Below are 24,586 nucleotides of genomic sequence, written 5' to 3'. Positions count from 1 at the left end.
TTTTATAAAGTAATTTATTTCTGATTCCAAAGTTGAATTTTCAGCATTATTACTTTGGTCTTCAGTGTCACATGGTTCTTTAGAAATCAATCAATAAATACATAAAAACTTCATTTTTGATTAGTAATATGCATTGATAAGAACTTTATTTGGACAACTTCAAAGGCGATTTTCTCAGTATTTAGTTTTTTTTGCACCCTCAGATTCCAGATCTCGGCAAAATATTATTCGATCCTAATCAACCATACATCAATGGAAAGCTTATTTATTACTTATTTTATGATGTATAAATCTAAAAAAAAAGACACTTAAGAGGTTTAATTTTTTGTGGTCCAGGGTTACACACACATATATATAAGACCAAAAAACACTTTATTGTACACACCTCAAACTTTTAAATGCATTTAAAATGTCTGTCTTTAAGAGTATTTTCTTGTTCCAGAATTAATTTTTTCTTTCATTAGAAAATTCCCTCAAATGACATGATAGATGCCTAATCCATTGACTTCCCAACAATGCCTCTCACCAACATTCCCTGAAACATCCAAGAGGAAATCAATAGCACAGTTTATTAATTCAGTGCAGTAAATCTTTTAAAGCGTCAGGGGTAAATACTTGAAAACCAAGAATATTTTATAATACAGAAACTCTGAATGCAATCTGTCTGCAGTCTCTCAAGAACTGCTGTGCTATTGTTCAGATCAGATAAGCACATCTCAAGCCCACCATCCATTCATAAATGCTCTTAATGGCTCTTAGTAGCCCTTCATCTATTCACACGCAGAACAAATGAGTGGAGCAATTACCCTGGCTGCGTCTGGTGGAGGATTCGATCTGTTTATCCATAAAGAGAACAAAGTGCATCCTTAGTACTGAAGCATCTGAATAACATACTTAAAGTAACTAAAAGGCTATTCAGAAGCAGTGTTGGATAAGTTACTCCAAAAATGTAATTAATTACTAGTTACTAATTACATATTCAACAGTGTAATTAGGTTACTGTACAAATTACTCTCTCCAAAAAGTATTTAATTACTTAATACTAATTTACTAATTACTTTTGAAATGCTTTATCAACCTCAACACGTTACTGACACAAGGACAGACATGAAAGAGTTATTTTAATTCTTTCAAATAAATAACAGGTAACTGCATAAATTATTCACTTTAGATTAGGGTCCAATTCTCACTATTAACTAACTATTAACAGTAGTGAATGTGTGCTTTTTAAGTAATAATAAACAGCCAAAATCCCAGTAATATTCATGCTAATAACCAACTAGTTAATAGTGATATTTGGACACTCGAGTCATACCAATATTCTAATTAATTTACCAAAGTATTTAAAGTGAGAAGGGAACATAAAAACATGCATTTTAAGGTTAGACTTTTTGATGTTAAATCCAGTATTGTATTGTATATAAATGTTCTGCAGCCTATTAACAGTATTAAGTTCAATTGATGGGGTATATCCTGAAGTACAGAAGATGTATTAGGATCCATATCACAAACTCTAAGAGACTCTTTGAACCAACTCAATTATTTGCTGGTGTTATAAGATTCGTTGTTTCTGTAGAGCCCCGATTATATCTCTATATATAGTTCATCAGTCCTCTGAAGCAAATTTGTAGCCTTCATGTACCTGCACCACTATAGGGAAGTGCCTAGAGAAGCCTTCAACATCCACTAACAGTTTGTACATCGATAGATCTGTTTCTGTTGACAGAAGTTACAGTTTCCATACAGAAGGAATCAAATAACCCACAGTCAAATAACACCACCCACATGAGGTTGTATGTGTAAGCCGACACTATAGTGTACACTTTTCTGTTTTCACACACACTCGCTGTGGAGGCTGTTGTCATATCCACCACAGTAAATGTAATTTTTTTCCTCCCAAAGATACTTTTTTGCTCAACCTTACATTTGAGTTTAATGCAATACTATTTCATTTTATTTTGAAAATTAGAATAGCAAACGTTTTATTATTTTTTTTATAAGAGCACTGAATCTTTATGGGAAATCCAAAGAGCCAAAACTTCCATGAGGAGTATTTTACATGTCAGACTATTCAAGGGACACAATCTCAAACCTCTTTTAAATGACCCGTGTAATGCAAACCACTCAAAGGTGTGTGCATGGCTGTGTGAAGCTGCCCTTGAATACAAAAGCAAGCTGTCACTGCACTCTGCCAGCACTGTTTATGTTTTCAAACCTACGCACTGTTTCCTGTCCCCTCATAATGAACTGATACTACCACTGGGTATTTAACATGTGGGTAAATATCTGAAAGCAGTGAACGAGTGTAGTATCCATGGAGACTGCTAATCAGTATAATGCAGATAGATATCTCTGGAGACACATGCTCACAAATATGTGCGGTACTTGATACACAAGCTCAGCAGAAATCATTAAGAAATTAATTCTGTGGAGAAGTGAAAGAAAAGATAAGTAAATAAATATCAATATAAATAATAATAATAATTACTATTATTCTAAGTAATAATAATAGTAACAATAATAAAATAAAATATATTTTTGTATAAATAATTTTTAGTATTTATAATAATACTAATACATACAGTCGGCATCTAGTCATAGCTGGGGGCGTGGCGAGGGCGGAGTCAGCGTGGGGGAAAACACTGCGAACATCGTGTGTACTTGAATAACAAAAATGCTCATATTGAGCGCTCATTCCCAGAGATGGGAATGTTCATATCGTTCATATAGTTCATATCGATATTTGATTCATTTTACAGCCCTAATGTAGATGTATTAATTCAAAAATAGCCAAATTCCATGACGTTCTGCTTTATATAGCCAGTTCCATTTGTGACTGGATTCCTCGATTCAATCGTTTCGCAAACAGAGACGGGGTGAATTTATGAATGAAAGTGTAAAAGTTCTGACACAAAACTAAGTTGTTATGTGTCCACACTTTTTTAAGTGGATTTATGTTCGACACAGGGCTAACGTTACATAGTTTTGCTTCAGGTAGAATGATAAGGCTAATTATATATACATGCCACTTTCTGAAACAAGCTTACACAGTTTTGATAACGTTAATAATGAACACAATGTTAATGTAGCCTGCCTGTGATGAAATGTCGACTGCACACATACACATGCTTAGTCTTGGGATTTCCACCACTTCGCTTGATCATCCTCACAACTTATTGCTTGTAGCCATTTTGTTCTCCTATCCGGTTCTGTATGTTTATTAGGAAGGATGTAGAGTTTCAATTCATAATTTGTTCGTTTATTGGAGAAAATGACAGAAAATGACACAACAACTCTTCGGCATTATTGTCCCGTGTATTTCAATTGGCGCCAACGCAATGTTTTCCCCCACGGGCTAAATTCACATCACGTGACCAACCGTCTGTATAGCTAGATCATCAAACTCTGGCAAGCAGGACCAATCAACTCCTACACCAAAGAAGACCAAGCTAAGCACTTTTCAGCCAAGAGCAGCCTTTTCAACCGAAAGTAGATCTACATTCATTAACTCTGCCATCAACATGCTACATGTGATTCACCTGCAACAAAGAGATGCTTGCATGACTCATTTTACCATATTATCATCAATGAAGTGTTCTCCACCAGAGAAAACTTGCATGCAAGAATATTCTGTGTAATTAACAGTAAGAGAAGGTACTTGACTTCAGAAGAACATCTTCAGCAGGACTGATGGAGTCTGAATCAGAAGTATTTGACCTTCATAGCAATTTAAATTGATTAAAAGGTTCTCACGGAAATCTTCGGATTTTATTTCTAAAAGACTAAGGTATGTGAATGGCCATTTACATTTTTTACCATCAGAATGAGATCATTCAGCGGACTGCAATAAGTTACTTGGGAGGACAGTGAAAAATTTCATATAAAAAATTTGAAAAGCATTGGAAATACTCCCAAAATTGTACAAATATGATATAATTATTACATTTATTTTTATCGTCTTTATAAAGCCACTCAATATTTTTTCTCAAATGGACAGCCTCTTAATGCTGGTTCATCAGAAAGAATCAACAATTTTGGGGGTCCTTGGTATCAAAAAGTTTGAAAAACTCAATTCCTATTGGACTCTATAGAGTCCCTAAATCTAAACCCTAATTTTTTTTTTTATGCCTGAACACTTCTGAACAGGTTATTTCGAAGGCATCATAGCTTCAAGTAACAGTTCTTCTTTTAGACAGGGAAGATTAAAATCTGTCTGCGCTAGAGGCTTGACGCTGAACCAGGCCTGTGAGTGTTTCTCACAAAAGGCTTTTCAAAATGAATCGATGTGTCAAGTGGAACTCAGACAAAGTGCATCGGCAATGAGGGCAGCGGTCAGAGCTCAAAGTCTCAAAATGCCACGAAAGTTCATCCTCAAAGACGTGACAGATTTGAATCAGAACCTCTGTGACCCAGACTCAGCAAAAACTGACACAGTGAGCATCAAGGAATGTCATTTGGTAGGTGCTGGTATAATGAGCACACAATCTGAACCCATGAGCAATGGAAAAATATTAAGATTTAATGAGTTATCTTTCACTCTTTTTCATGAGTTAGCCAAAATATGCCTTCAGCTTACAATGTCAAGTCTTAGAAAAGCTTTAGACACTTAAAAATGTTCTCCATGCTAAAAAAAGAAATGGTTCTGTTCACTTAAAAGGTTATTTGGGGAGCCAAGCATGGTTCTTCTATGGCATCATTGTGAAAATTCTCTTTTGGAACCTTAAAAAATACACATGCACTCAAAATGAAATATTTAACTAGTTGCCAAGGAAATATTTCTAATTTCCATTTAGTTAAAAGTGATGTTCTGAAAAATGTATGAAAGTCTGTTTCTGGGAATTAAGGAATTAAAAAATTAAAAAGGTACTTGTGACCTTTAATCTCACAATTTAGACTTCAGTTTAGTTCAGTTTTCTCAGAACTGTGAGGTTACATTTAAAGGTTATATCTCACATTCAGAATTGTGAGATATAAGCTCTTTCTTCTTTCTTTCTTGGAATTCTGAGTTTACATATACTATGGTGAAAGGCCGATCGGTTCTAACTCTGATGTCCCACCATGTTTCAGAAACCCTCCACCTTCCCCAGCTCCACCTGTATATATATAAAAAAAAAAGAAAAGAAAAAAAAGAGCCTTTTTCCCTGCTGATTTCTGCCTCTTTTAGAATTAATCTGTAAGCTCTATACGTAGCCTTTGGTAGCTTTCTTCCCTCCTATGTTTGTCTCTGCAGTGCAGATCTCATTTGATGATAACTGCCAGTTCTTTGTAGTGCCAACTCTGCACTAAGCTCAAGCAGCATGAAAGAGTACAGTCTCCTCTCTCACACACAAGCAGGTCCATGTTATTTTGTAATGGCATCATGAGCGTGTCTGGGACATCGACACATGACTTCAAACAGTTGGAGATGAAATATGAATGTGTTGCCATCTGGGTGACGGTGGTACAGCTCTGCAGTGCAGCATCCCATGGATTCTGGGAACAGTTTGGTTTTTAGAGGATTTCCCTAGCTGCGTAATGTGTCCTTGAAGGAATGTACCATGTTACATGCAAGTTAAGCTCAGCTGAAAGAATTAGAGGCATGCTGTCGGTTATACAGAAATACTGACTCTTGCAGATATATATGGAATTTTTACAATATACAGTGTTTGCAATGATTTTCTTGGGGATATCAAACTGAGCAACACTGAATATTTGAATGATTTAAATTGGCTTTTTATTTTGCATTGTCTCTATAACTGGTTTGATTTATTTCCATTGATCAGTTTAGTGAATCATTGTAAAACTTCATTGATTTGTTTATGTTTAACTCAAAAAATGGACTAATGCATGTTAATGTGATGGTTCCTCTGAATAATTCAGAGCAAATAGGCCACATTTGTACTGAATATTGTTAAATGACTGAAAAATATAGAGAAATTTGTTCTTCAGCTATTTCACATAAAAGAACACTACTGTTCAAAATTTGGTGTTGGGAACGTTATTATTTTACTTTTATTTGTTAAAATAAAACAACCTTCATTGAGCTTAAGAGCTTTATTTAAAAAAAAAAATATATATATAATATATATATATATATATATATATATATATATATATATATATATATATATATATATATATATATATATATAAATCAATCAATAAATCAATCTTGCAAACCACAAACGCTGCTTTCGTTAAAATCAACAGTCACATTAACCTGCATTTAACAAAATATAATTTCTTTAATGTTTTAATTATTTTATAATCATTAGTTAGCCTCTTTTGTCTCCCATTGTACATCAAAATGCAAGTACTATTTTGCATATGTTTGTAATTTGGTGTACATTTCTCCATTCCAGCCATTCAGAACTGCTAAGAGTGACAGATGCTTTGCTGCAGCATGATAAAGGCCCTCACAAATTACCATTAATTTATGCTGACACCACCTATTTGTTTTCTAACTCATTGTTTAGGATCTGCAGCAGTGCTGATCCAAGTTTGTAAAGAAGACAATCTTTCCATTTGCAAATAAAGGAAAGCATTATTCAGCAATATACAGCAACACATGACTTAAAAGATACACTTAAACACACTGTAACAGTATGTCCAAACATTCTGAACATAGTCAGACCATATCACTCTTTATGCAGATATTTCAGTTCATTTTGATATTAACTTGATTTTGAGAATGTGGATTGGCTGGCAAATACACACAATACTGACAAGACCTGTGTGTGTGTGTGTGTGTGTGTTGGTGCAGCAGGTCAGTGAACCCTGTAGTGTCCAGCTAGAAGAACAGATGCCCGGGATGTCACACTCTGTTGTGACCCTGCTCACGGCTCATGGACATGACAAAGAGAAGAATAACCCTGCCAGTTGCCCACTGTGTGTGTGTGTGTGTGTGTGTGTGTGTGTGATTGTGTATTGCAGGACTGAGCATCAGAGGCATCTAAGTGGGCAGTAGTGTGGATTTTAGATTCACTAAATCATTCTGTCTATCACAACCCCTCTCTGTCCCCTTCTCCACCGCAGCCTATAGATCCTGCAGAAGAAGGAACGCAGTTTAACAGACTGGAGTCATGCCAGCGTTCCTGCTCTAGATCAATACATAATAGATTGACCGTAAGTCCCCTGCTAAATCTAATTGATGAGCTTGTGCTGCAGGTGTCTCCCCAAGCAGAGCTTTCCAAACTAATGTCCTGACAGTGTGAAGTGCCTAAGAAATCTGACAGTGAGCTTGCAGTTTTCGACTTAAATATACAATACTAATCCAACTCAGTCTGTAAACACTGAGACAAGTGTGCAAAAACCCATCAATAAAATGCTGCCTTGCTAGATGTATAAAGTCCTCTTCTTGTAAATAAGTAGCACTTCAGGAGAATTCATTTGGAGAGCTAGAATTTTTTTTTTACTAAAATAACAAACAAAACACACGGACGCATTTTAATGAAAGAAAGAAAGTCAAGCCTCAAGGTGAAGTAAATATAGAAAAACCCCAGTAGTTGGTGACAAGTGACTTTTTGAATGAAATTATCAAACTGATTTGTTCAAACAGGCCTACACAGATTCATTTTAGTAAGTAATTGAATCATTCACTCAAAAAATTTGTTCAAAATAAAAATCTGTGAATCTGTGTCACTCTGAGATGTGCGGTTAATTGCGGTTTTATAGTGTTATACCACTAAATATGATCTGCAATTACAACAATGTTTATTTTATTTAAAGGGGGGGTGAAATGCTATTTCATGCATACTGAGTTTTTTACACTGTTAAAGAGTTGGATTCCCATGATAAACATGGACAAAGTTTCAAAAATTAAGTTGTACGTTTGAAGGAGTATTTTTGTTCCAAAAAAACCTCTTCCGGTTTGTCACAAGTTTCGGAAAGTTTTTTTCGAGTATGGCTCTGTGTGACGTTAGATGGAGCGGAATTTCCATATATGGGTCCTAAGGCACGTCTGCCGGAAGAGCGCGCTCCCGTATAGCAGAGCACTGAGAGGCTGAGCACAGGCATTCATATTCAGAGCGAGAGCGTCGCGAAAAGTCACAAAAGAAGTGTGTTTTTGGTTGCCAGGGCAAGACAACCCTGCACAGATTACCAAAAGAGAAACAGCATTAAGGGACCAGTGGATGGAGTTTATTTTTACAGAGCATCAACGGAGTTGTGCAAGTGTTTGTGTTTGTTCCCTGCATTTCGAAGATGCTTGTTTTACAAACAAGGCCCAGTTTGACGCCGGATTTGCACATCGTTTATTTCTTAAGGATGATGCAATCCCAACGAAAAAGGGTCACGATTGTGTGTTGGAACCGCAGGCGGTGAGTAAAACTGCTTAAAATATCTCGGTGTTGTTAACTTAGCTATCAGCGTGTAAGCACATCAAGTAAACAACATGCAATGTTGTCATCAAACTGCACTTTCCACATGTACAGCTTAAAAAAAAAAAAAAAAAAAAGACGACATAAAGTGAAACTTGGTCATTTTCCAAAACCGCTAAGCAAATATATACAGTTTCAGTACATACCACATAGAGAGGCCTTTGCTGATGCTGCTCTTAAATTACAGCCTCTGGATCTGTTTCACAGCTTCCACATGCTCTCTACTCAAAAGCCTACTGGCGCTCGTGATTCTTTAGCTCCGCCCACACGTCACGCCTCCAGGCGCTCGTGTTTTTCCGGGAAAAACCGGTACAGACTATCTTTCTCTTATAAATATAATAAAAATAAAGACTTTTTGGAGTTATGAAGGATGCAGTACTACTCTATAGGTACTCAAGATTAACAGGATATTGAGTGAAAACGAGCATTTCACCCCCCCTTTAAAAACATGCATTGGCCTTTATTTTACTGATGGAATAAAAATCTGTTTGATGATATATAATGAATAATAATTTCACCAAGACAAGACTTTCTTAATGTCTTTGTTCTGTAATTCACACAAGAAAACATCCGAAATGAAGCTCAGGTGAGATCTCTCCCCCTCACTAGTGCTCTAAACAAGAGACAAAAGCACCCTTTCCACTCACGCAAAACGCCTCTTAGTCACGCAAAATGCCTATTAATCTGGATTACGTGCATTCAAACACAAACATATCACAACCAACACGCGAAAGTTATTCTTAGACTGAAGCTCTGTATCAAACTGATTGATGTCAGATGAAAAACAGAGATGTTTTGTGCCACGGCTGACGGCTGTGAAATATATTTGATTAAAATTCTTCAATTAAATGGCTGGATATGTACCAAAAAACAACTTAAAAGGGCCCACTGGCTTCCAAACAGGGACACAGGGTTCTTACAAAAGCCAAGATGTGAACAGGAAGAGTTTGGCAGTGAAGGTGCGTGAGTCACATCAGTGTAATGACTCACTGCAGGTTTATTACAGACTCTTACTTCTGCCACCCTGCATTAGATTTAGCGGAGGACTGGCTCAGGTTTACAGATTCCTAAGGCTTAACAATCAATCTGAAATGAATCTCAGTGGTTTTTTAACAAGTAAAACAAAAACATCCTGCTTTGATTAAAACTGAAGTTGGTGATATCTGGATATACAGGGCTCCAAATGTGAAGATGACAAGAAAGATGTACGACAGTGATCTAAAATGTGATCGGAAAAAACCAGTGTCCAGAGTTTCTTGCAAATAAAAACACCTAGTGTTCAATTTGCAAATAAATTACTCCGTTTCTCACTAACTAGTCAGTCAAAATAATTCACTGTTTAATGGGTTATTCGGTTAATGAGCTGAATATGACTCAGTCAGCCAGTGAATCTCTCGCACATGTTTAGAAATGGCTTGTTAGACTTGAGGCCTGATATAATTCAAATTAAATCGAAGAAAGTACTGATATGACGTCATTCTGAACAAAATCAGTCCGAAACTAAGTTTGTTTTGAGTTTGTTTCGGCAGTTCGAAACAGCCGGTCAAAGCAAACTTTCTGGGGGAGTTCGTTTTGGCTCCTAAACACCTCTAAGCTTCCATTGGTTCGTGGCAGTTACGCAAGTCAGTGGGTGTTTTCTGAAACCTTCTTTGATGTGCAATTTTTTTTCCCAGGCTCACTTCTCATTCTATGGAGGTCTGAGCATCTTCTGAATACAATGGAGTGTAGAATAGTTGAGCTGGCACAAATATATCCGCACCTGAATGATGGCTCGCGGAGAGACTTTAAAGATTCAGAGAAAGCATTTAATTCCTAGAAAGAAATTGCAATGAGTTATCCAAAAAGCGATGTAGAGAAAAATCCGAGACAAGTTTTCTAAAGCCATGAAAAGAAAAAAAGGAAAGAGTAAAGTTATAAAGTAGCAAGTACCAAATACATGTGTTTCAAATAAATGTTACACCATGCTGCTGCTGCTGTTCTTTTAATAAGCGAATTTAAAGGCTAGTCTACAATAAATGAAATGTCAAACGAATATATAATAATAAAACTTTATTGTTATCCAAAGTAAATCATGACACCACATAAAAAGGTGTAACAATTTATTCAGTTTAATAAAATAAATGAACTCAGCTCAAATAAAGTAACAAACTGACTCCAATATTGTTTTTCTACATCATGCAAGTTTTCAGACTATGACACATTCACACTTCCCATAAAGGACTGATTATGGAAATAAAATGGTTCTCTTGTATTGAAAACATGATACTTGACTCTGAACTGCTGCTAATCATTTTTCTTAATTATTCTGACCATTGGTGCCCGCCTCACACCTAGATTGCTTACACTTCTTGAACGTCGTGACACGTTTACATTAATCTACATCCGCCTCCAGCAGCGCGGGGGTGTTGGAATGTTTGGAAACAGTATACCATCACTCAGCCTTTTCAAACTTCTTTTTGCCCCAAATGAAGAATGAAAACAAACTTTGTTTTAAGTATAACGGGGCCTTTACTTCCAACCATTTACTGGCTGGTTATTAATAACAAATGCCTAGATACCTTTTCACAACATTCACAGTTTGTGTTCTAAATTAATTATAGTATTGTAAAAAGATATTTTACAAAAATGTTGATGAACAAGGTTCAATTGTAATGTTCAGTCAACCGTAAGGGGTTTGACCAAATGTCAAACAGGTTTCTATTGGCTGGACGAAGAAATAGCCTTGCCCCTAAACTTGTGCTATTTTTTTGAGCCAATATAAAAGCACAGCAGCATTTACTTTTTCGGGAAATCAACCTGCAACTGTTTATTTGAAGATTCCTTTGTAAAGTATTAAAGTGGGATATGAGAAAGATTATTACATCTTAAAAATGACTCGTTTCATTTTTTCTGTAAAGGAAGCTTAAAGGAAGCTCAAAAGGCCCAACAGATCTCTGAACTGCCAACTTAAAGCTTTTAATAATCATAGAAGCTGACAGAATTTGGCTGCAGGCGGACCTAAACCACTGCAACAGTATGAGTAGACCTCTGGGTCTGAGCCAGAGCTGAAACCAAAGACCAATGAGTGTTTAACATCCCACCTCATTCACCATATTACACATAAAAATACTCTAGAGTACAGCAGCTTCTGTCTTTTCTACCTCAGCCTCTGAACCAGACCCTGAAAATGCAGAGACCATATATATGCACACATATAAATGCAAAGAAATCAATTAAGACTATCCAAAGAAAAAAAGCGATTACAAATAAAAGGTGCGGATCTATCTCGATAGCATGAGCTCATCAGTGACTCGATTTGTAGTTCATTTCTCCAGCTGGTGGGGGTTATCACATCAGATTGGACACTTGGGGAAGATGGTTACTCATACTATGAAGTGTGCATAAATGAGATGTCAGGGTATGATAAAACTGCCTGAGTGAAACCTTCACACAAACTGCTGATATTTCTGTCTGTGCTGCTCATACAAGTTTGATACAGACCACAAAACCTGAGGAAAATGTGAACTCAAAGTACCTGTCTTCTGTCTGTTTTTTTAATTTTTTTTATTAAAGATAAAGAAATTCATGCTTCATAGGCATCCAGAAAATGCAAGCTAATGCAATCAGAATTAATATAAATTATGTTTTGGAGCACAAATGCACACACACTCAGCTTCTGGGGAAACAGCATACAGGGTTCATACATCACAGAAATGGGAACGTATGGGACATGCAATAAACCTGATACCAAGCAGCTCACTGCTCACATGATTGTACTGCCATCAAATCAGGTCGCACCTAAATCTGATCAATAATAATTAAAATAATAACAACCACAATAATATGCACACACACACACACAAAAAAAAAGAAAAATCAAAATGTAAATAATGTGTAAAATTTTAAATGAAATGACAACTCAATTTTACTGCAAATATTGTGTAAAAAAAAGGATGATATAATATCAGTTTTCTAGTAATTTAACAGTCTCAGCCAATGGGAAGAAGCCAGCATCTAAATAACTACTGTGAAGTTTGTCTGCAATAACAAGGAGATGCTCTTTATATATCATCATCTGGATTGAAGGAATGACTTGTTTGCCGAGTAGAAAGAGCAAATGTTATCCTTAAGGAACAGATAGCAGATTGACAACCTATCTCTTAACTTATTGGTATTCTATTCATAAAAGGCGCAGAGAACAGCCTAACATCTGCACTGGTGATGCGTAACCGAGACAGATGTTTCTCGGTGTTTCTCTGCTATGTTTCACATTCACTACAGTTCAATTTAAATTACAAAGACTGTTTTAAAGCAACCGAGCACACAAAACTGCGCGTTAAGACATGTAGGAAAGCAGATCGCCGTACAGAACGAGGTTAAATCGCGAGTCGTGTTGCAGACGTACCTCTCACTTTGGTCAGGGTGAGCACCGGACTGTTACAGGCGGACAGCGGCGCGACCCGGGCCGAATGCTTCTTCATATTTGATGAGCTCGGAACAGACGGAGCTCTGGCCGCATCGACTACATCCCTAAAGCTGATTGTGACAGAACTGCTGTCGATGTCTCGTGCGCCTCCTCTACCCCTGATCTATGCTCTCCCCTCCCACTGAACCCTCTGCGGTATCCTCCTGCATTCTCCACGCGGGACAGTCACGGTGTTGCAGTTCGTTTCTTTTGCCCTATAGAGAATTGCACACGAGTTTTCAAGCTTAGGTAAATAAACCTCTGCAATGATGGTGATTCTGCCAGCTGCGTCGCTGTAATCCAGCACATTAACCCCTTTTATTTGTAAATGTAACAAGAAATAAGGATATTTAACAGTTAAATGAGGAGAAACATAATAATGGCCAGTTCAGAAAATAAAAATATATATAACAAAATTTTTTTTCAATTTTAATAACAAAAATAATAATAATAAACAACTATTATATATATATATATATATATATATATATATATATATATATATATATATTTTTTTTTTTTTTGTCATATTTTTATAATTTATTATAATTTTCAACAGCAGTAATAATACATTTCTTTAAAATATTGCTTTGACTTTATCTAATTTTATTCTATTTTTACTCTGCAATTTGTTAGCCATTACATTGGGAGCTACCTAAACATATTTTTATTTTAGATATTATTATAAATAAGACATTTATTCTAAATACTGATTTAAAATTCAATTTCAACAGTTTGACAAAAAATAACATCAGGTCAGTGAGGTCGGGGTCAGAGGTCAATTTAAGGCAAGTCGGTTTACTCACAAGGCTCATGGATAGCTATTTCCAGACATGTACAGCTCCTATTTACTCAATGGTGAAATACCAAAATCACTGTGATGGTCTGTCAATTTTGCATTTACTGTAATTCATTTTCCTAAACTAATATTCTAATCATTTTTAAACAATTTGAGGTCTAAAATTGTTTTCCTTTCAGGTAAAATCCTCCTTCATTATGAAACTTGGCAGGCATATCAGCCATCTCACCCTTCAGCCCAAGAGTGGTTACCCACTGAAGCTAAGCAGGGCTGAACCTGGATGCTGGAAGAGGTGCTAGTGAGGCCAGCAGGGGGTGCTCACCCTGCGGTCTGTGTGGGTTCTAATGCCCCAGTGTAGTGAGGGGGACACTATACTGACCAAAAGCACTGTCTCTCGGATGAGACATTAAACTGAGGTCCAGACTCTCTGTGGTCATTAAAAATCCCAGGACGTCCTTCGAAAAAGAGCAGGGGTGTAACCCCGGCATCCTGGCTAAATTCACCCATTGGCCGCTGACGATCGTGGCCTCTTAACCACCCCATACACTGATTGGCTTCATCACTCTGTCTCCTCTCCACCAGTAAGCTGGTGTGTGGTGGGCGTTCTGGCGCACTATGGCTGCCGTCGCATCATCCAGGTGGATGCTGCACACTGGTGGAGGTTGAGCAGATTACCCCCTTCTACCCAGAAAAGTGCTATTTAAATGTAAAGAAATATTATTATTATTATTGTTATTATTATTATTATTATTTATAGTCTCATTGATTTAGTAGATCATCTGAACTTGAAACACCACTAAGGGACAACAACATGACAGATGAATTTCCCATCCTATCTTAGAGGAATATGTATGTACAAGAGCAATGGAGAGAGAGAGATTCATAGACGGTGTGGGAGTGTTTCACCTGAATTATTCACCTTCCAGAACCTTAAAAGAAGATTTAATCTGGCCCTTAACAGCGGTGAGAGACTCCTCCAAGAGCTAACCTTCCCATTCACCTTTCTGCTCTCTCTCTTCCGTGTCATTTACTGGATTCCTGACCATTTCCACTCCTGTTTTTCTCACAGCTAGACATGTGTTTAAAGTTGAATGACTGCACATCATTTAAAACGGACATGGACGATCATGACTGAAAGCAGAACAGGATCTCAGGAATATATACCTGTGATCTAAAGGTCATGCTCCGCTTTGGCATCCACATGAAAAAAATACTGCAGATCAGCATCGTGGAAGGGTGATTTTTATGAGGCATTCCAGTTTGACATTCTGCAATACATCTTTTTTTTTTTTCTTTCTCTGAATGTCTTATGGTCTCTTGACATTGGGTCAGAGTTCGGTGCTTTAGAGAACATTGATACAAATCATGTGACAGGGCCTTAAAGGTGAATTGGGTCATTTCTGCACCACTGATTAAAAACTGACTTTCAGACCTCTGTCTTCCATTGTTTGGAAAAACAGACAAACGTACACCAGTGTATTGTTCTCTGACCCAATCGGATTCATTAAATAAAAGAGATTCCGAAACTTTGGTGCTGAAATGATAGACTTCACTTTTAATGTCAAGCTGGTTTTTGAAACCGAACAGCTAGTTTTTGCTCTTACTGTCACCAGTCAATTGTGGGTGGTAAAAATGGAAAACAAAAAAAAGATTATTTAACATATGCATATTTAAGAACATATGCAGATGTGCATTTAAACAGTCATTTTGACAGTCATTTGCAAACAGTGTGGGAATTGTGTGTGTGTGTGTGTGTGTTTGATAGTGTGAAGTGGATTTGCTTGCTGGGAAGCACACAGCAGAAACCACCATTATTTGAGTGGGTGGAGGGAAGCCTCGCTTGGTCACGACAGCTTATCTATTATTTACTACACAGAAAAGAAAAGAATGAACTCGATTCATGAGCATGCACTTGCAGGTTATAGGGGTTCCTTCTCACAGCTCCAGATGCTTTTAAACCAATACTTTTAACATCTAGTCTTTGAACATTCACTAAAGCTTAACTAATGAACCCAGTAAAGGAGAGAGACAGAGAGAGTAATATGGATGAGTATGCAAAACATCAAACATACAGCATCTACCTCCTACGCTTCAGTACCCACAGAACCCCTCCTAAACTCAAATGTGTGGGCATAAATATCTGCATCCCTATCATCTCACTGCTCACTGTGTTTGGGGAGGGTTTGCGGTGGCTTTTCTTATCCACATACTGTCTAAGGGATAAACACAAAAAGCTTAAAAGTAAAATGTCTCTTATGTTGTTCCAAACATTTCTCTCATTTAAAATTCTTAATTAATTCATTCATTTCATTTCATTTCATTTAATTTTTTTTTTTTCTTTTTTTTTTTGAGCACCAAATCAACATATTAGAATGATTTTTGAAGGATCTTGTGACAGTGAAAACTGGAGTAATGATGCTGAAAATTCATCTTTGAAATCACAGAAATAAATTACTTATTTAATAGTAGTTTTATTATTACAAATATTTAAATGTTTTATTATTATTATTTTTATATATTAAAATAGAAAATTATTATTTTAAATCAATGATATTCCACAATTTTCCTGTATTTTTGATCAGGTAAATGCAGCCTTGATGAACATATACCGGTATGTCTTTATGCATCTGAGATGAAATAAAAAGACTAAAATAGTCCTCGGGGCAGCAATTGTGCCAGCAATCAATTGTATTTCTAAATTATGGATTTATGTGAGTTATTCACTGTAGTGCAAAATATTATGTTTAATGAGAAAAGACTGTTACTGGACAAGACAAGCTCACTTCAAATCCATAATAAAAGCAAAAAGCTGCCATAATAAAGCACAACCTGTGAACATTATTTCATATGACAAGACTTTCACAAAGGATCAATCTAAATATAGTACAGCTACAATTACTCTTTGAGCAAACAGGTAGTCCTGTTAAACATCACCCCGAAACTGACAGACTATATCAAAATCAGCGTAATACAGAAGTTTTTAACAGTTTTTAACATAATACAGAAGTTATCACTGTGTTATAATTATCCCATCAGGAAAGTCAAAGATGAAACACACTCCAGAACAGGAAGTTCCTTTGTCCTGCTCACATTTTCCAACCTGGATGAAGACTCAGGTGGTGGCTTAAATAAAACAATAGAGAAACAAAACTCCATCAATCTGCTCCATGATGCATGCTTCACCAAACAAAGGGCTTCAGTAAATATTCATATTCAAATATTCAGGTCATGCTCTGCTACATTTTAAAAGGAAGATGAATGAAACAGTTCAGTGAGCAAGTCCCATAACTGATGTCCAGATACTCTCACTCATAATAATAACGAACAACAACAACCGACCAAATATATCTGCAGTAAGACAATGACAACTAGGAACACTATCCAGCTCATTTAAGTCAATATATTTGTAATAAAATTGATAACAAATGTTAGCACTCCTTTTTCATCTTAATGGAAGTTGTATATATCTTTTATACAGTACAAAAGCACCTTAAAAACAACAACAACAACAACAACCTGAATTATATATTTTTTTTACATTTCCAGATGTTGACTTTAACACAATGGCTCCACCATGAATATCAATTATTTAGTAATGATTTCATTATTTTGAATAATTATTTGCTTAAACCTGGCTCCAGAGTGAATGGTCACATGGCTTTGATAATTCACTTAAAGAGACAGTTCATCAGGTCATCATTTACTCACCCTCAAGTTGTTCCAAACCTGCATGTGTTCATTCGTCTGTTGAACACGAAACAAGATATTTTGAAGAATGTTGGTATCCAAACAGTTGCTGGTAGCCATTGAATGTCATAATATGGGAAAGTCAAAGGCTTCCAGCAACTGTTTGGCTACCAATATTCTTCAAAATATCTTCGTTTGTGTTCTTTCATGACATTTTTCAAAATATATTTGTGTTTAAAAAAAAAAGAAAAAAAACTTCTAAAGGTTTGGAACAACATGAGGATTAGTAAATCATGAGAAAAGGTTCATTTTTGGGTAAACTATCCCTTTAAATAAAAACAAGATCTGTCCATCGATATCAATAAGGCATGTAACTTGAAATCTATTTCACCATTTGCAATTGCTTTTACATCTTTTATTCAAACACAACAATACTACACACAGTCTTAAGTTATATTTGACAAGCTACTGTGCAAATGTGTCAGCTTTTATTGCAAAAAAACTATTGAAGGAGGTAATTGCACTCCAATTGTCTCCATTTCTGCTGTAGAACTCTCAAACAGAGAACATAATCTATTACAAACACCTGCATATGCAATAAAATAGAATCTAGATTTGTATTCTTTGAGTGAAACAATACAATTATCATCCGACATTTGAAAGGAATATAATAGGCACTATATTTCTGTTAGTCGTTCTTGGTATAATATAATGCATACCTATATTCTTTCCGAATGTGAAACATAATGGGTTCAACATCATATATACAGTAACAATGCCCAGAGGATAAAGACAGGTTAAGACAAGGGGGACATCTGGTGGGTGTATCTATAACTATGACATGTAAAGTGATTCTATACTAAAACAAAATTATATTCAGAAAATTTACTCAGGCCTTCAAAGATGTACTAAATTTGATTATTTCACCAATGAATCCTCTGCGGTGAATAGGTGCCGTCAGAATGAGAGTCCTAACAGCTGATAAAATCAAAACAATAATCCACAAGTAATCCACATGACTGCAGTCCATCAGTTAACATTCTGTGAAGTGAAAAGATTCCTGGGTAAAATATGAATCCTCTATCCATAATATTGCTTTCTCTGGGGAGAAAGTCATCTTGTTTAAATCAGGAAGGAAGTTTGCACAGGTCAAAACAATTCTTAACAAATATGTCAGTGGGACATTATGATGTGAAAGAAAAGGGGATGGACTTTGTCACTGAAAAAAAAAAAAAAAAAAAAAAAAAAAATATATATATATATATATATATATATATATATATATTATATAATTGCCATTAATAGAGTAATCATATTTTAGCCAGAAACGGGTTTAAATCTGTCTTGATGGATTTGTGTCTTACAAACACACAGCTTTTCACGTTACAAGTTTTTGGGTTGTATTTAGGGTTTTGTGATGTTTTATCAGCTTTTTGGACTCTCATTCTGACGGCACCCATTCAATGCAGAGGATCCATTGTTAAGCAAGTGATGTAATGCTAAATTTCTCCAAATTTGTTTTGATGGAGAAAAACTAATCTAAATCTCATCTACATATACTGAGGGTGAGTAAATCTTCAGAAGATTTTAATTTTTGGATGAACTATTCCTTTTTGAAACAATGTTCACAAACCCATTTTACTTTCCTAATCTGATGTATTTTAGCATAAAACAGCATACACCACAGTACACAGTATATCATAGTATATATCAAAATATCATAAGTCTTACCAACTGATACCATGGCTGAACCATGGTAGCATTTCTTTACTTTCAGAAAAAAACTATGGTTATCAGTTTTCTTCCTATATTTTCTAGCAGCAAATATTTAAACCCAAACACACACACACACACACACACACACACACACACAAACATTTGTTTTTGTGAAAAGTGGGGTCATCCCATAGGCGTAATGGTTTTTATACTGTAGAAACAGTATATACTATGGCCCTACACCTAACCCTAACCCTCACAGGAAATTTTGTGCATTTTTACTATCTCAAAAAAAAAAAAAAAACTAATTCTGTATGGTTTATAAGCATTTTGAAAAATGGGGACATGGGTTATGTCCTCATAAGTCACCCTCTCCTTGTAATACCTGTTTCTTACCCATGTCATTATACAAAGTTGTGTCCAGATATTTCACAAAATCACGCCCACACACACACACACACACACACCCAAGCTCCACACACAAAGAAGCACCACTAGATTTCATATTGACTGACAGAGCAGTAGGGGGCGCTGTGGACTCACTGTACTGTACTGGAGTCACCAGAACAATGACTGTGAAGGCAGAAAGATAAGAGCAAAGAGATTAAACAGAAAAAATAGATCTCTGATTTAACAGGACAGAGGAGTCTCAGTGTGTGTTGATATAGTGTAGTGCAGCTTCTGAGAAACAGAGTATAGGAAGATATAAGAGAGAGTGAGAGAGAGAGAGAGTGAGAGTGAGAGTGAGAGTGAGAGAGAGAGAGAGAGAGAGAGAGAGAGAGAGAGATCTGGATATTTATAACGGGGTCTCCTGGGAGAGAAGCTGTATTTGTATGTTTTCTCTTTTATACTCTCATACAGTTTTCACACAGATCACATACAATTTTTCAACAAGAAAGAAGAAATAAAAAGTGTTCCAAGAATCAAAGCGGCACAAAAAGAGACCAGGAAATCTTTTGGGAGTGATTCTTGTATTCTGTGTTTTGTGCACATGCTAACAATAATCTAAATGATTCGAGTCATTTAAATTCAAATGTCACTTCCAAAACAATGCAGTTTGGCCAGAAAGAAAGAACGATTGATAGGTAAGCTCAGCTTTTTATTGTCAAATCAGCTGGAACAAAAATACAGTGGCATAAAATACTTAATAATATACATTCTTTAAAAAAAATAAGACATTTCTTCCAGTCTTTTATTTCTTTCTCTCATCGAGAAGTCCTCTCTTACATCTCCCCTTTTTTTCCTTGTTCCCAGGGATGCTCTCTTTCTCCTCCCTGATAAATCTTGACGGCTCTTCAGTGGGATTCACTATTTGCTTGCATATCAGAGTCTGACACACATGTTCTGCTATTAGCAGCTATCTACGTCCTGCTGCTGTGGCGGGTTTCCACAGGGACACACTATTACCACACACAGTGGGAGAATCACTGGGTGTAATCAATCAACCAGACCTGTTTACGCCCCTTGGATGTCGGTTCACAGGAACAAATGCAGGGGTCTCAAGATGGTTTTTAAAATTAGTTTTAACTCGAACATCATATTCAACCCTTCAAAAGTTGTTCAAAAGACAGCACAAGACATAATGGCCAGAGACTAAAATGGCACTGCTCTAAAATACATTAATTTTAACCTTGAATTGAAACAATGCAAACCTGTCTATAAACTGCTAATCTAAATGATAATAATTATGAATTATAAACTATACATATACATGCTAATGTACTAAAGGTATTTTTTCTGGATTTTTAGTTAATTTTATGAATCAAACAAGAATCTATAATCAATAACATAAAAGTTAATATTTTACATTTAATAATTTAACAAACAATTATTTTTTTTGCAGTTTTTTGGTGCCCTATAAATATCAGAAATAGTGGTCATCAAGTGAATACCTAAAATGTTTCAGCCTTTAAAATGCAATCAGATGAATTGCTTGAACAATTCCTTTGGCAAATAAAGTGTAGCACATCCTGTTAAATTTAAACATGGATGAAATATTGTGTGATATTCTTTAAAAAATAATGTTTTAATAACATTATTAGTTGTTATTATTACTTTGAGAAATTAATTCTATTGTACAATAGTAATATATCTTATACCAAAAGTTTATTTTTGCAGTTTAGTGAAGACCTTTAAATTTCTGTGTGCAGACATACATTTTTTATTTTATTTTTAATAAATTTAAATAGCAATCTTTGCGGTTCAATACAAAATGTTTCAGTTTCTGAAATCAGACGTGACCAGAAACTGCATTAAAATAGTCTGAAATGCTAACAATGGTGAATTGAAGTGGACTTTCAGAAGGCATTGAGGAAATGAATGCAATGATGCAGACACATCAGATAAAGAGATCAAATAAATAATATAGCAAGGCATGGAAAGCCTCAGAATAAAATCTGACAGAGTTGGAGTGATGCAAACGATGGTTTGCATTTAAACTGCGGTCGGTTAAATTCAGCAGAACAGATGCAGAACTTGTTCCATTTAGCGCGCTTAAAAATTAAACTCCAGGCTAATGAAACATGCTTATGTAACTCCATTAAAGTGAAGATCAACACAGTAAATACAACAGTATTCAGGTAACAACTTTCAATCTTTAGATATTTGTACTTTAGCAATTTGTCTTTGGCTGAAAATGGCCTCAAGAGAAAAGATATTTAACATTACGTCACAATCACCAATGATTCCGCTGCAGTGAATGGGTGCTGTCAGAATGAGAGTCCAAACAGCTGATGAAAACATCACAATAATCCATAAGTAATCTACATGACTCCATTCTACAAATTAACATCTTATAGAGTGAAAAGCGTGCTTTTAAGAAATGAATCAATTCACTGCATTGGATTGATTGGTGAGTATGTGATTGTAATACTACATTTCTCCAAATCTTGGTGACTCATCTATAATTTGTATAGTCTAAGGGTGAATTTTTTTTATTTTAATTTTTTTTTTAATATAAGGAATATTACATTTTGCACAATTGTAGGCTCATTCATATTAAATCATAATCGCATTAATACTTTTTTTTTTATAAAATTACGTCGCATTGACAGTTAGGTTTAAGACATTGAGGACATTCATGGTTACTTTATCACCAAATAGCGTAACATCATACTAATCGTGATGTTTTAGCAGCTTTTTGGACTCTCATTCTGACGGCACCCATTCACCACAAAGGATCCACTGGGGAACAAGTGATGTAATGCTACATTTCTCCAAATCTGTTCTGATGAAGAAACAAACTCTTCTGCATCTTGGATGACCTAGTGGTGAGTGCATTTTAAGCCAATTTTCATTATTTAAACTACTCCTTTAAGAGATTATACAAATACAAATAATGAACTGTATTAATATTATTATAAAGGTGAATATGTAACACCGAGCTCAGCATCGTAGAGATGTCACATCCCATCTACTGATGCGCTAAAAGTTTACAGCTCATCAGCTTTACAAATATTGGCTGGGAAGAGAAGTTTTTTCACTAGAGTTTTATACTTTAGCATCTTGCCTGTCCCTTCGCTCTTTGTCCCCCTCTGTGCTCTGATTGTATTTTGTAGCTCAGACTGAGCGCTTTCAACAGTGATCAAGCAGGGGTCTAATCACGGTGGTGCTTTTGGCCTGCTTTCAAAGGAAACCAGAGCAGGTGTGACTGTACTCTCACTTGGAAAGCTGAAGAGGAGAAAATCAGAAAGATGCTACAATCCAGCATCTCATGCTGAATAACAAGCCATAAGGGCAAGATCAATCCGACTCTGAAACTAGACTAAAGCTTTGCTATACCCAGATTTTACGTTGAACATCTTAAGTCTGTTCAAGTAATGCTTTCCCTTCTGCAACAAGTTCAGAACAGGTTCACCTAAATCCTTAACATGGATTATGCCAAAGATAAGCACCATTTCTGAGAAGTTCAAATAATAGTCAGTGCTTTTTCCTCATAATAAACTCGTAAACTATTCATTGTGCATTCAAAATGGGTGAAAATCTATGAGCAATGAAGATTTAAAAGAAGATCTTTCACCACTTTTGTTTAAACCTTCTCTACTCTCAAACTCCATTGCTTCTGCATTCATATTTCAGTGGCATTCAAATTTTTTGCTTAACTAAAGGTGAATTAAGTCATTTCTGTATGACTAGTGTCAGCAAAGTGTCTCTAGTGTATTCTTTGGACATGTTTCCGGAACACACCTCACTGTCTACCATTGCCAATAATAATAATAATAATAATAATAATAATAAATAAATAAACACCTTGCCTTCAAGTTCAGTTTCTCAGTTTTCTCGGTTGTGGCAATTACATGAGTCATGATTCTGGTACCTGCCAACCTGTCCAGAAAGTAAACGGATGACCTTTCCAATGCTGAAAAGGGAAATAGGCTTTTCAAATGGCTTTTTAAAAAATGTCACTGGAAAATATGCAGTTCAAATCTGTATTGGCATACAGCATGCATTCAGTCTTAGAAATGTGGTTTCTTTCTAGTTGGTGTTGATGATGATGAAAAAGATGAAGGAAAGTCATGGGACTAATGCAGAATGAGACTGGGTGGGCAGGGGCAGGCCTGGCCGAGGGGGGCTGTGGAGGGGGTGATTTTTTTTTTTCTGCCTCTTCTTGCTCCCTTCCCCCATTGTCTGTCGTGTTGGATATGTCACCAGCATTGCTCTAATTGCCTGCTTTCCCAGTGTGCATGGAGCTGGGCTGTGGTGCGTATTACACGCGCTGGGACCACGCTGACTTTACACACACTGACATGCTGGTCAGAGCTCGCTGACATGTCCTGGCAGGCAGGCTTCTGACTTGTGTTTTAAAGCGTTGCTAATTTCTCCTACTAATCAGTGATCAGTTTGCCCCAAGCATCTGCCCATGTGCCTGGTGGCGACAGAAATAGGAATATTAAAATCACTGTAATTTTAAATAGAAAAGCAATGTTTGTAGTTCAATACTTGGCTTGATAACGACTTATATGAGTTATAAAAAAAGTTTTGAAGCCTGTAGTGTAAAAATAGACAGAATAAGTGATAGATGGATGGATAGATAGATAGACAGATAGATTTGAGCTGTAATAGGTCATCAAGTAGTAATCACCATTTATTGTCCCAAGAGTGCAAGAAAATAGATGGAAACAGACAGAAAGAAAACACAAAATGATGCTCAAAGTAAAGCAGGTTTTTATTTAAAGTTAATCAACCTTCCAAAACCACTCATAGACCATCTCCACAACATTTTCTCTAGAACCTCTCATCTTATTTTTTATTTATATATATTTTTTGATCAGAGAGAAGAGGTATGTAATTAGAGACCGAAGTGTTCAATTCCGAATCTTTCTGAAGCAATTTCATTTTTAGGCAAAATGATTGCTCATTTCCCACAGTACTCACTCTCACGGAAGAAAATGTGTTAGTTTGGTTTCTTTAATGCAAGGAGCAGTAATGCTTGTGCATTTCAGTTGAGTGAATGTCATTTTTCATGTACCTGAGCATAAAGAATACTGATATCTATAATCAATTGCTAAGGCTGGGATTCAGTACTGATTTATTTTTATATTTTTTCAATTTGATTCTGATTTAATTACATACATAGTCCTCAAT

General features: G+C 35.9%; 1 protein-coding gene across 2 annotated transcripts in view; it reads right to left on the bottom strand.

Moving 5' to 3' along the window:
- LOC127970803 (putative thiamine transporter SLC35F3) overlaps positions 1-24,586 on the bottom strand; it is a 48,436-nt gene that overhangs the window by 10,258 nt on the left and 13,592 nt on the right. The window contains exon 1 of one of the 2 annotated variants that reach the window (XM_052573540.1): positions 12,742-12,980. The exons of the other annotated variant lie outside the window; for it this stretch is intronic. Coding sequence (XP_052429500.1) covers positions 12,742-12,817 — 76 coding nt within the window. The 5' untranslated portion in view covers positions 12,818-12,980. Of the gene's footprint in view, positions 1-12,741; positions 12,981-24,586 lie in introns of those variants that run through there. 2 annotated transcript variants of the gene reach the window in all.

The sequence above is a fragment of the Carassius gibelio genome, chromosome B13 (genome assembly GCF_023724105.1).
Source record: "Carassius gibelio isolate Cgi1373 ecotype wild population from Czech Republic chromosome B13, carGib1.2-hapl.c, whole genome shotgun sequence".
NCBI lineage: Eukaryota > Metazoa > Chordata > Actinopteri > Cypriniformes > Cyprinidae > Carassius > Carassius gibelio.
Note: the sequence above shows the minus strand (reverse complement) of the source record. Positions and strands in the feature narration are given on the sequence as shown.